This window comes from Aotus nancymaae, unplaced genomic scaffold, assembly GCF_030222135.1.
Source record: "Aotus nancymaae isolate 86718 unplaced genomic scaffold, 86718_ANA_hifiasm-v0.15.2.pri h1tg000012l, whole genome shotgun sequence".
NCBI classification, from domain to species: Eukaryota; Metazoa; Chordata; class Mammalia; order Primates; family Aotidae; genus Aotus; species Aotus nancymaae.
The window spans coordinates 48,765,537-48,778,477 of record NW_026988423.1 but is presented as its reverse complement, the minus strand read 5'-3'; the positions used below and the strand labels follow the sequence as shown (position 1 = coordinate 48,778,477).

Sequence of the window (12,941 nt, the reverse complement as noted above, 5' to 3'; positions counted from 1 at the left end):
ATGAATGACACTGCTATGAACATTCATGTAAAAGCTTTGGTGTAGTTGAGTTTTCATTTCTTTGGGTCTATATCTTAACTTTCTGAAGAAACACCAAGCTGTTTTCCACTGTGGCTGCACCATTTTACTTTGTGGTTAGCAGTGTATGAGGCTTCCAATTTCGCCATGTTCTCAACACCACTTCTTATTATCCGTCTCTTTGATTATGACCATCCTAGTGGGTGTGAATGATATCTCACTGTGGTTTTGACATCAATTTAATCTTAAACGCTGTCATTGATCAGCAGAATCACAATTAGACTGCATGCGAATTAGATATATGTGACAGGAAGCTTGCATAATTAGGGCTAAGCCAAGACATCCTTAAGCCAAAATATCCTGAGGCCAGGTTCTAACCCAGAAACAGAAATACTGAGTATTGTGCAATGGATTTCAGAGAACGAGATAAAGGCATAAAGGAAAGAACATGGACTCTAACTTCTTTTAAAAAAAAAGAAAAACTGCTGGGCACAGTGGCTTGCGCCTGTAATCCCAGCACTTTGGGAAGACGAGGCAGGCAGATCACCTGAAGTCAGAAGTTCAAGACCAGCCTGGACAACATGGCAAAACCCCATCTCTACTAAAAATACAAAAATTAGCCAGATGCGGTGGCACATGGCTGTAATCCCAGCTACTCAGGAGACTTGAGGCAGGAGAATTTGCTTTTTGCTTTTTTTTTTTTTTTTTTTCAATTGAGACAAAGTTTTTCCCTTTTTGCTCAGGATGGAGTGTGGTGATGTAATCTCGGCTCACTGCAGCCTCCGCCTCCCAGGTTCAAGCGATTCTCCCGCCTCAGCCTCCCAAGTAGCTAGGATTACAGATACGTGCCACCACACCTGGCTGATTTTGTATTTTTAGTAGGGATTGGTTTTCACCATGTTGGCCAGGCTGGTCTTGAACTCCCAACCTCAGGTGATCCGCCTCCCAAAGTGCTGGGATTACAGGTGTGAGCCACCACATCTGGCTATCTGCATCTTTATTTCTATATGTACCTGATGTTTAGCTTGTGCTTATAAATGAGAACATGTGGTATCTGGTTTTCTATTTCTGTGTTAGTTCCTTTAGGATAATGGCCTCCAGCTGGAGGTGCTGCAGAGGATATGATTCTGTTCTTTTTTTATGGCCGCATAGTAGTCTATGAGTGCCACATTTTAAAAATCCAATCTGGGGCCAGGCACGGTAGCTCATGCCTGTAATCCCAGCACTTTGGCAGGCCAAGCTGGGTGGATCACTTGAAGTCAGGAGTTCGAGACCAGCCTGGCTAACATAGTGAAACCCTGTCTCTACTAAAAATACAAAATTTAGCCCAGCATGGCAGCATATACCTGTAATCCCAGCTACTCAGGAGGCTGAGGTAGAAGAATTGCTTGAATCTGTTAAAATGTGCGTGCTGAATGAAAAGAGCCCCCAGACTGGCTTTATGTGAGCTACGTGGCTGTTTATTCACCTGGGTGCAGGCGGGCTGAGGCTGAAAAGGGCGTCAGCAAAGGGTAGAGGGATAGCAGTTGGTTTTATAGGTTTGGGTTGGCAGTGGAAAGTTACAGTTTAGGGTGGTTTTTTGCAGGCTTGGAGGGGATCGTAGGGTGTGGAGTAGGGTCGTAGGGTTGACCAAGGTCGGTTACAAAGTCCAATAGCCTTATCAATTAGGGCCAGAATGAGGAACAATAGAGAATGTCTTAAAGTTAGATGGGTGCCACAGGGGTTGACCATTTCTTCCTCTTTTCATGGTCTTCTAGTTGCTTTAGATTTTCCAGGAACTCATCTGGAGTGTCCGTGCAGGTCACAGAGGATAATGTGGCGTCCATAGCACTGTCAACCACCCTAAAAGACCTTACAGAACCCAGGGAGGTGGAGGTTGCATTGAGCCAAGATTGTGCCACCACACTCCAGCCTGGGCAACAAGAGCGAGACTCCGTCTCAAAAAAAAAAAAAAAAAAAAAATCCAACTGGTTGTTGACGGGCCCTTGAGTTGACTGTATGTATTTGCTGTTGTGAATAGTGCTGCAGTGAACATAGGGGTGCAGGTGTCCTTTTGGCATAACAATATATTTTACTTCAGATGTGTATGTAGTAATGGGATTGCTGAGTTGAATGGTAGGGTTTTTTTTTTTTTTTTTTTGAGATGGAGTCTCACTGTGTTGCCAGGCTGGAGTGCAGTGGCACAATCTCAGCTCATTTCAACCTCTGCCTCCTGGGTTCAAGTGATTCTAGTGCCTCAGCCTCCTGAGTAGCTGGGACTACAAGGCACATGCCATCATGCCCAGCTAATTTTTGTGTTTTTAGTAGATACGGGGTTTCATTATGTTGACCAGGATGGTCCCGATCTCTTGACCTCATGATCCACCTGCCTTGGCCTCCCAAAGTGCTGGGATTACAGGTGTGAGCCATCGTGCTCGGCCACATGGTAGTTCTATTTTTGGTTATTTGAGAAAGAAATCTCCAAACTCCTTTCCACAGGGGCTGAACTAATTTACATTCCCATCAACAGTATGTAAGTGTTCCTTTGGCCACAGCCCTGTCAAAATCTATTATTTTTGGCTTTCTAATAAAAGCCATTGACTGGTGTGAGAAGGTATCTCATTGTGGTTTTGATTTGCATTTCTCTGATGATTAGTGATGTTGAGCATTTTTTCATGTTCGTTGGCTGCCTGTATATCTTCTTTTGCAAAGTATCTGTTATATCCTTTGCCCACTTTATTTATTTATTTATTTATTTATTTATTTATTTTAAAGATAGGATTTCACCATGTTGGTCAGGCTGGTCTTGAACTCCCGACCTCAGGTGATCCGCCCGCCTTGGCCTCCAAAGTGCTTGGATTACAGGCGTGAGCCACCACGCCCAGCCCCCTTGCCCACTTTTTAATAGAGTTGTGTATTAGGGTGTATATATTTATGTATCTTTCCTATTATAGGATATATATATTAAAGGATGTAAATTTATATAATAGGAGATATATATAAATATATATATATACACACACACCCCCTAACACACACACACACACACACAAACACACACACACATCTGTATAAAGGGGAGTTTATGAAGGAGTATTAACTCATGTGATTAACTGTCTGCAAGCTGAGGAGCAAGGAAGCCAATCCGAATCCCACAGCCGAAGAACTTGGAGTCTGATGTTTGAGGGCAGGAAGCATCCAGCCGGGGAGAAAGGTGTAGGCTGAGAGGCTAGGCCAGTCTAGGCTTCTCACGTTTTTCTGCTTGTTTTATATTCTAGCTGTGTTGGCAGCTGATTAGCTGGTGCCCACCCAGATTGAAGGTGGGTCTGCCTTCCCCAGCCCAGTGACTCAAATGCTCATCTCCTTTGGCCACACCCTCACAGACACACCCAGGATCAATACTCTGCATCCTCAGTCCAATCAAGTTGACAGTCTTAACAATCATAGATTGTTTGTGTTTGGCTCCTTAAGTTCCTTATAGATTTTGGATATTAGATGTTTGTTAGAGGCATAGTTTGTGAATATTTTCTCCCTTTCTGCAGGCTGTTTACTCTGGTGACTTCTCTTGCTGTGCAGAAGCGCTTTAGTGTAGTTAGGTCCCACTTGTCAATTTTTGTTTTTGTTGCAATTGTTTTGAAGGACTTAAGGCCAGCGTCGAGAAGGGTATTTCCTAGCTGTTCTTCTAGGATTTCTATAGTTTTGAGGTGTTCCATTTGAGTGTTGAATCTATCTTGAGTTGATCTTTGTATATGGTGATGGGGTCCAGTTTCATTCTTCTGCACGTGAATAGTCAGTTATCTTAGTACCATTTATTGACCAATAATTGGCAGTCCTTGCCCCGTTCCTATTTTTTTGAGACAGGGTCTTGCTCCGTCTCCCAGGCTGGAGTGCAGTGGCACAACCATGGCTCACTACAGCCTCAACCTCCCTGGCTCAGGTGATCCTCCTGCCTCAGCCTCCCTAGCAGCTGGAACTGCAAGTGCCCGCAACCACACTCAACTAATTTTTTTGTATTTTTTTTGTGGGGGGGATGGAGACGGGGTCTTGCCATGTTGCCTAGGCCAGTGTCAAACTCGTGGGCCGAGGTAGTCCTCTGCCTGTGCCTTCCAAGGTTCTGGGATTACAGGTGTGAGCCACCATACCCAGCCTCCATTGCTTATTTTTGTTAAGTTTGTTGAAGATCAGGTGGTTATAGGTGTATGACTTTATTTCTGGGTTATCTATTTTGTTCAGTTGGTCTATATGTTTTGAATTGTATATTTTAAATGGGTGAATTGTATGATATACAACATATGGTTTACATATATAATACGTAAACCGTATGTATACATGTGAGTGGTTAACTGGAGCTGGGAGTTCTGTAAAACTCAGATTTTTCCATGATGTTGTATTGTATGATGTTGTATATCATATAATACATATATCTCAGAGTTTACAGAAAAGAAGATTAACCTAGGCTGGGCATGGTGGCTCATGCCTGTAATCTCAGCACTTTGGGAGATTGAGGCAGGCACATTGTTTGGACTCAGGAGTTCGAGACCAACCTGGGCAAAAAAGTGACACTATGGTGCTCGCTTGAGCAGCACATATAGTAAAATTGGAACGATACAGAGAAGATTAGCATGGCCCCTGCGCAAGGATGACATGCAAATTCGTGTAGCGTTCCATATTTTTTATTAAAAAAAAAAAAGTGCCACTACAAAAAAAAATACAAAATTAAGCCAGATGTGCCTGGTGTGTACCTGTAGACCCAGCTACTCTGGAGGCTGAGGCAGGAGGATGGCGTGAGCCCAGGAGGCAGAGGTTGCAGTGAGCTGAGATTGTACCACTGTACTCCAGCCAGATAGAGTGAGACCCTGTCTCAAAAAAAAAAAAAAAAAAAACCTGGTGGTAAGCTGCTTTTAAAATTTTAATTGTAACTCATCTCTATGCTTGTTTCAGCTTCCTAAATAATTGCATTTCAGGTCAGGCACAGTGGCTCACACCTGTAATCCCAGCACTTTGGGAAGCCAAGGAGGATGGATCACCTGAGGTCAGGAGTTTGAGGCCAGCCTGGCCAACATGGTGAAACCCTGTCTCTACTAAAAATTAGGAGAATCGCTTAAACCAGGGAGTCAGAGGTTGCAGTGAGCCGAGATCGCGCCACTGAATTCCAGCCTGGGGGACAGAGTGAGACTCTGTCTCAAAAAAAACATTTCATTCCAAAAGAAAGTGGCCATCTATCCCAGCTTGAGACCAATGGCAGATACACAGGAAACATTCATGTCTTTGGTCTCCACTCTCAGATGTGATGCCTCAAGCAGCCATTCAGTATGGCAGGATCCTGACCCGCCTCACCTGCCACCCCGTCTACATCCTGAAAGGGGGCTACGAGCGTTTCTCAGGCATGTACCACTTCTTCCGGACCCAGAAGATCATCTGGATGCCTCAGGTAGGGCAAAATGCTGAGCATAGGCAGGCCCAGATGGAAAGGATGGGCCTGGAAACTGACCAGCGGGTGACTGAATAGGAGAAATAGGAGAAAGGGACAGAGGATGTAGAGAAAGTGGACAGGATGGGGGAGACTGGGCTGCAGAAATGAACGTGGGGCTGCCAGGAGTCCAGGTCCAGTTTTTCGGTTTTTGGTTTTTATTTATTTATTTATTTAGAGACAGAGTCTCACTCTGTTGCCCAGGCTGGAGTACAGTGGCGCAATCTCAGCTCACCACAACCTCCACCTCCCAGGTTCATGTGATTCTTCTGCCTCAACCTCCTGAGTAGCTGGGACTACAGGTGTGTACCCTATGCCTCGCTATTTTTTGTGTTTTTAGTAGAGACGAGGTTTCATCGTGTTGCCCAGACTGGTCTCAAACTCCTGACTCTAAGTGATCCACCCACCTTGGCCTCCCAGAGTGCTGCAATTAAGGTGTGAGCTTCTGTGCCCGGCCCCAGTTCTTTATGAGGAATTGATCACTGCACGGTTGAAACAGTGGAGCCTGTTCAGGGGGCAGCCTTCCTTGAGGGAGATCTGGATGGTGAACCGATATCAAGGTCAGACAGTCAGGGGCATGTCGACCCGAGACCACCTCTTTTTTCTTGGCTGTCTGGTTTCACAAATCCTAACTGGATCCAGAGGATACAAAAATACAGAAATGTGGGAAGGATTGGTCAGGCTCATGGCTCACGCCTGTACCCCTAGCACTTTGGGAGGCCGAGGCAGGTGGATTGCATGAGCACAGGACTTTTGAGACCAGCCTGAGCAAAATGGTGAGACCTCGTCTCTACAAAAAGTTTAAAAAATAGAGCTCGGTGTGGTGGCTTATACCTATAAACCCATCACTTTGGGAGGCTGAGTTGGTTGGATCATTTGAGCTCAGGAGTTTGAGACTAGACTGAGCACCATGGCAAAACCCTGTCTCTACCAAAAAATACAAAAATTCACTGGGCATGGTGGCCCACCTGTAGTCCCAGCTACTCAGGAGGCTGAGGCAGGAGAATCACTGGAACCCAGGAGGCAGAGGTTGCAGTGAGCCGAGATCTTGCCACTGCTCTCCAGCGTGGTTGACAGAGCAAGACCCTGTCTCCAAAAAAAAAAAAAAAAAAGATAAGAAAATCAGCCAGGTGTGGGGACTCACACCTGTAGTCCTAGCACTCTGGGAGGCCAAGGCAAGAGGATTGCTTGATATCAGGAGTTCAAGACCAGCCTGGGTGATGCAGTGAGACCCCATCTCTATTATAATTTTTTTTTTTTTTAATGCAGAGACAGGGTTTCACCATGTTGGTCAGGCTGGTCTCCAACTCCCGAACTCAAGTGATCCACCCACCTCGGCCTCCCAAAGTGCTGGGATTACAGGCGTGAGCCACCTCACTCAGCCTATTATAAATTTTTATGCAAAAGGAGAATCATATCTGAAACCCCTCTGTCCCCTAGCTCCAAACATTATCAACTCCTGGTCAGTTCTGTTATAACAAAACAATTTTGAGATACCAGTTCCTGCTGGTGAGTAGCTGCGTCTGTGGGGAAGGCAGTGGTTGGGCCAGGGACACCCCAGACATCTGGAGCCCAGAGAAGGGACACTTTAGCTTTCCAGAGCCAAAGCTGGAGGAGGAGGAGCTTTGGAGGAAGAGAACTGGGTGGAGCTGTCTAAGGCTGGCACCAGACTGTGATTGGCAGGCAGGGCTCAGTCTCCAGAGGGTGCTGTATACAGATGTCTGGTTGATTGAAGCGTCTGAACACAATGGAATGTAAACAGAAAGTGGTTTTAACTATTTTTTCTCTTTTTTTTTTTTTTTTTTGAGATGGAATCTAACTCCTTCACCCAGGCTGGAGTACAGTGGTGCAATCTTCGCTCACTGCAACCTCCACCTCCCAGGTTCAAGCGATCCTTCTGCCTCAGCCTCCTGAGTAGCTGGGATTACAGGCACACACCACCACGCCCTGCTGATGTTTGTATTTTTAGTAGAGACAGGGTTTCACCATGTTGGCCAGGATGGTCTCCATCTCCTGACCTCATGATCCGCCTGCCTCAGCCTCCCAAAGTGCTGGGATTACAGGTGTGAGCCACCACACCCAGCTGGTTTTAACTTTTTCTAACAGTTGCCTTCAGCTGTGTTCCCATTCCTGCCCTTAGCAACATCTTGAGTAGATTCCATACTTTCTGGCCACTTTTGATTACAAAAAACTTCAATAGGGCCGGGCGTGGTGGCTCAAGCCTGTAATCCCAGCACTTTGGGAGGCCGAGGCGGGTGGATCACGAGGTCAAGAGATCGAGACCATCCTGGTCAACATGGTGAAACCCCATCTCTACTAAAAATACAAAAAAGTAGCTGGGCATGGTGGCGTGTGCCTGTAATCCCAGCTACTCGAGAGGCTGAGGCAGGAGAATTGCCTGAACCCAGGAGGTGGAGGTTGTGGTGAGCCGAGATCACGCCATTGCACTCCAGCCTGGGTAACAAGAGTGAAACTCCGTCTCAAAAAAAAAAAAAAAAAAAAAAAACTTCAATAGAAGTCATAGTATAGGATGACTGGGCAAATGTGACTATTCACAGGATGTGTGATTGTGTTAAGGAATTGTTGGTTTTCGAGAAGAATTGAAAGAATTGAAGATTCTTCCAGTCTTCAATTGGAAGATCAAGCATAATAACCAATAATATGGTTAATAACCATAATAATATTATTATAGTTATTATTAAAAAGTGCAAGTCCCGCCAGGCATAGTGGTATGTGCCTGTAGTCAGGAGGTTGAGGCTGGAGGATCGCCTGAGTCCAGGAGTTCTGGGCTGCAGTGTGCTATGCCGATTGAGTGTCCGCACTAATTTCGGCATCAATATGATGACCTCCTGGGAGTGGGGGACCACTAGGTTGCTTAAGGAGGGGTTAACTGGTCCAGGTTGGAAACGGGCAGGTCAAAACTCCCACGCTGATCAGTAGTGGGATTGCGCCTATGAATAGCCACTGCACTCCAGCCTGGGCAACATAGCGAGACCCTGTCTCTTAAAAATTAAAAATATAAAAAAGTACAAATCCATATCTTTTAGACATACAGAAAAAAATATTTACAGGTAAAATGACGTGACATCTGGAGTCTCCTTTCAAATAATCCGGGATGAGGTGAGAAGGCAGTGAGGGTATAGAGGAAAGCCCATGACCCGTCCCCTGCCCCACATGTGCCCACATTCCTTCACCAGAACCCCAGAATAATGCTGTGTGATAAGGCAGGGACTCCTGCCTGAGGTGAGACATGTTCCCAGATCCAGGGTATGCATGTCTGGCTCCCAAAGACATCCCCTTCTTCCACTGAGATAACAGCACTGTGAATTTCAGCTCAACAGGTGTACGATAAGTTAAAGGAAGTAAAGGCAGTCAGTCTAGCATAAGCCAGGGCAGTTCAATCTTCCAGCCTCAAATCTGAATCCATTCTTATCTTGATTAGAATGCCTCCTTGCTCTTAGAGGACCCCTTCCTGGCTTTGCAGGGTGCAGAGCGATTAGTTTCTTCTCTGCAAACCCTGCACTGCTGATAACTCATCATCACCACCCCCTCATTTCTGCAGCTTTAGTAAGGTGTAATTGACATGATGAACTGCACATATTTAAAAGGCCCAGTGTGGTCCGTTTTGACATATGCGTATTCCTGTAACTTGCCTTTGCCCCTAGTCTTATCAAATCGGGAAGAGGGGGCAGGGTCGTGGCTGGGGTGTCTGCGAAGGTTGGATTGGGTTACTTGTCTGTGGCTATCTTTAGAATGTAGGTGACTGGCCAGCTGTGGCGGCTCAAGCCTGGAATCCCAGCGCTTTTGGGAGGTCAAAGAGGTGGGAGGATCGCTTAAGCCAGGAGTTTGAGACAACATAGTGAGACCTTATTTAGACAAAAATTAAAAAAAAAATAGCTTAGCATTGTGACACACACCTATAGTTCTAGCTACTCAGAGGCTGAGGTGGGAGGATCGCTTGAGCCCAGGAATTTGAGGCTGCAGTGAGCCATGATTGTGCCCCTGAACTCCAGCCTGAGTGACAGAACAAGACCTCATCTCTTAAGAAAAAAGAAAGATCTTAGCACTTTGGGAGGACAAGGTGGGTGGATCACTTGAGGTCAGGAATTTGAGACCAGTCTGGGCAACATGGTGAAACCCTGTCTCTACTAAAAATACAAAAATTAGCTGGGTGTGGTGGCACACGCCTGTAATCCCAGGTACTCGGGAGGCTGAGACAGGAGAATCACTTGAACCCAGGAGGTGGAGGTTGCGGTGAGCCAAGATCATACCAGTGCACTCCAGCTTGGGCGACAGAGCGAGGCTTCATCTCATAAAAAAAAATAAGAAAGATTTAGGAGGTAGCACTGATCAGACATGAGGGCATGGGAGAGAGAGGGTGCTGGGATGATGGTCAGGTTTTAGGCAGTGACGGAGGGCTATGATATGGTTCATTGTGAGGAACATTCGGGAGAGGTCGGGGAAGAAGAAGGTGGTTTTAGGAGGAAAGGCAGTGGACTCAATTTGGCCACATTCATTTGAGATATTCATTTCCTTTGCATTGTGTCACTGAGGATTCACACAATTTACAGTACGGTATTTTTTTATGCGCACCACACCCTCTTCCCAGCCAAACCCACACAACCACAGAAAAGGAAGCTGGTTTCAAAATAGCAGGAAGAGCGTTGATAGATTTGCTATGGGATTTTTGCAGTTTTTTTTTTTCCTGTCTCTGTTGCTCAGGCTGGAGTGCAGTGGCACAATCTTGGCTCACTTCAACCTCCACCTCCCAGGTTTAAGTGGTTCTCCTGCCTCAGCCTCCAGAGTAGCTGGGATTACAGGCACCCACCACCACATCTGGCTAATTTTTGTATTTTTAGTACAGATGGGGTTTTACCATGTTGGCTAGGCAGGTCTCAAACTCCTGACCTCAGGTGATCCATGCACCTCAGCTTCCCAGAGTGCTTGGATTACAAGTGTGTGGCACCACGCCTGACCTTTTAGTGAGATTTTTCAAGTGGAAATTGAATGGGGGATTTCACTTGGCACCAGCAGGCTGAGTGTTCAGGTTAGGGGCAACCCACATGCTGGAGTAAGCATTGGACCCGCCTGCAGGCAATGGGGTCATGCCTCTCCGTGTCACAGGCTTGAGAACTGGCTCAGCTTGGTGTCTGTTCTTTGCTAATGGCTTTTGAAGCTAGTGGCTTGGGAAGGATGTGGGCTTGCAGAGAGTTCACTGCTGTGGGGAAGGGAATGAGGTGTGCTGAGTTCAGGTGGCTCTGAAGGACCCACACAGGCAGTGAAGTAGCTGGAGGTCCTTAAGATGTTGTTCCTGAGTCGGACTTGGAGCCAGGGGACTTTTGGAACTGATTTTGATTTTTGGCAAAGTTCAGCATTTTCTTTCTTTCTTTCTTTTTTTTTTTTTTTGAGACGGAATCTCACTCTGTCACCAGGCTGGAGTGCAGTGGCATGATATCAGCTCACTGGAACCTCTGCCTCCTGGGTTCAAGCAATTCTCCTGCCCCAGCCTCCTGAGTAGCTTGGACTACAGGCGTGCACTGCCACACCTGGCTAATTTTTTTTTTTTTTTTTTTTTTGAGACAGAGTTATGCTCTTGTTACCCAGGCTGGAGTGCAATGGCGCGATCTCGGCTCACCGCAACCTCCGCCTCCTGGGTTCAAGCAATTCTCCTGTCTCAGCCTCCTGAGTAGCTGAGATTACAGGCACGCACCACCATGCTCGGCTAATTTTTTATATGTTTAGTAGAGATGGGGTTTCACCATGTTGGTCAGGCTGGTCTCAAATTCCTGACCTCAGGTGATCTACCTGCCTCGGCCTCCCAAAGTGCTGCTGGGATTACAAGCATGAGCCACTGTGCCTGGCTTTCTTTGTTTTCTTTTTTACATAAGAGACCGGCTGGAGTGCAGTGATGCGGTCACAGCTCGCTGTAACCTCAAACTCCTGTGGGATCCTCCCACTTCAGCCTCCTGAGTAGCTGGGACTATGCCCATGTACCACCACACCCAGCGATTTTTTTTTTTTTTTTTGTAGAGAGAAGGGTCTTGCTGTGTTACCCAGCTGGTCTCAAACTCCTGGGCTCAAGAGATCTTCCCCTCTTGGCCTCCCAAAGTGCAGGTGTTACAGATGTGAGTGGCCACTGTGCCCAACTTCCTTCGAACCTTTGATTGCTAATGTACACCTTGTTTCTGAAAGAGGAATCATAGGTACAGCTGTCCATTTGTACAATTGTCCTTAAGTATCCATGGAGATTGGTTCCAGGGCCCCCAACAGATACCAAAATCCTTGGATCTTCAAGTTCCTGATATAAGATGGTGTAGTATTTGCATCTAACCTGAGCATATCCTCCTGTATACTTTATTTATCTATTTGAGACAGAGTCTTGCTCTGTGGCCCAGGCTGGAGTGCAGTGGCACGATCTCGGCTCACTGCAACCTCCGCCTCCCAGGATCAAGTGATTTTTCTGCCTCAGCCTCCCGAGTAGCTGAGACTACAGGCATGCACCACCATGCCCGGCTGATTTTTGTGTTTTTAGTGGAAACAGGGTTTCAATTGTTGGCCAGGCTGGTCTCAAACTCCTGACTTCAGGTGATCTTCCTGCTTCGGCCTCCCAAAGTGATGGGGTTACAGATGTGAGCCACCTCACCTGGCCCCTCCTGTATACTTAAATCATCTCTAAATTATTTATAATACCTAATACAATGTGCATGCTATGTAAATAATTGTTATACTGTATTGTTTAGGAAATAATGACAAGAAAAAAGTGTGTACATGTTCTGCACAGACACAACCATGAATTTTTTATTTTTTAATTTTTAATTTTTTTTTTAATAAAGATGGGGTTTCACCATGCTGGTCAGGCTGGTCTCTAACTCCTGACCTCAGGTGATCTGCCCATCTCTGTCCCCCAAAGTGCTGGGATGACAGGCGTGAGCCACCGTGCTCGGTAACAACCATGAATTTTTTTTCTGGATATTTTTGATCCAAGGTTGCTTGAATCCATGGATATGGAACCCGCAGATATGGGGGCAGATTGCATTTGGTTATCTGAACTCCTGAAGCCTTTTTTCATAGTGCCTTATGGGGGACTAGTGTTTCTTAGAACACACTTTGGAAAATGTAGAGATAATCCTTCACTTTGTGTTTTAAATAAATGAAAGTTTTAATTATAACGTTGGACCTGGAACTCAGGAAACTCCCATTTAAGTAGTTGTCTTGTTCTCTCCACCCCTCTACACATACGCTGGCTTAATCAGAATTCATTTTTGGACATGCAGGTGGCTCACATGTGTATCCCAGCACTATGGGAGGCTGAGGCAGGAGGATCACTGCAGGCCTGGAGTTTGAGGCTAGCCTGGGCAACATAGCGAGACCCCATCTCTACAAAAGATAAAAGTACCAAAATTATCTGGGTGTGGTCATGTGCACTTGTAGTGCCAGCTACCTGGAAGGTTGAGGCAGGAGAATCACTTGACCC

At 46.1% G+C, this 12,941-nt stretch overlaps 1 protein-coding gene and 1 non-coding gene across 13 annotated transcripts in view; both read left to right on the top strand.

Annotated features, from left to right (window-relative positions):
* STYXL1 (serine/threonine/tyrosine interacting like 1) overlaps positions 1–12,941 on the top strand; it is a 55,579-nt gene that overhangs the window by 32,561 nt on the left and 10,077 nt on the right. For 9 of the 12 annotated variants that reach the window (XM_064375684.1, XM_064375677.1, XM_064375682.1 and 6 more), the window contains one exon: positions 5,283–5,428. The exons of the other annotated variants lie outside the window; for them this stretch is intronic. In XM_064375684.1, the coding sequence (XP_064231754.1) occupies positions 5,283–5,428 (146 nt within the window). The remainder of the gene's footprint in view (positions 1–5,282; positions 5,429–12,941) is intronic. 12 annotated transcript variants of the gene reach the window in all.
* On the top strand, positions 4,565–4,671 carry LOC135274743 (U6 spliceosomal RNA). The gene has a single exon (XR_010342507.1). It is a non-coding gene; the product is annotated as a U6 spliceosomal RNA (small nuclear RNA).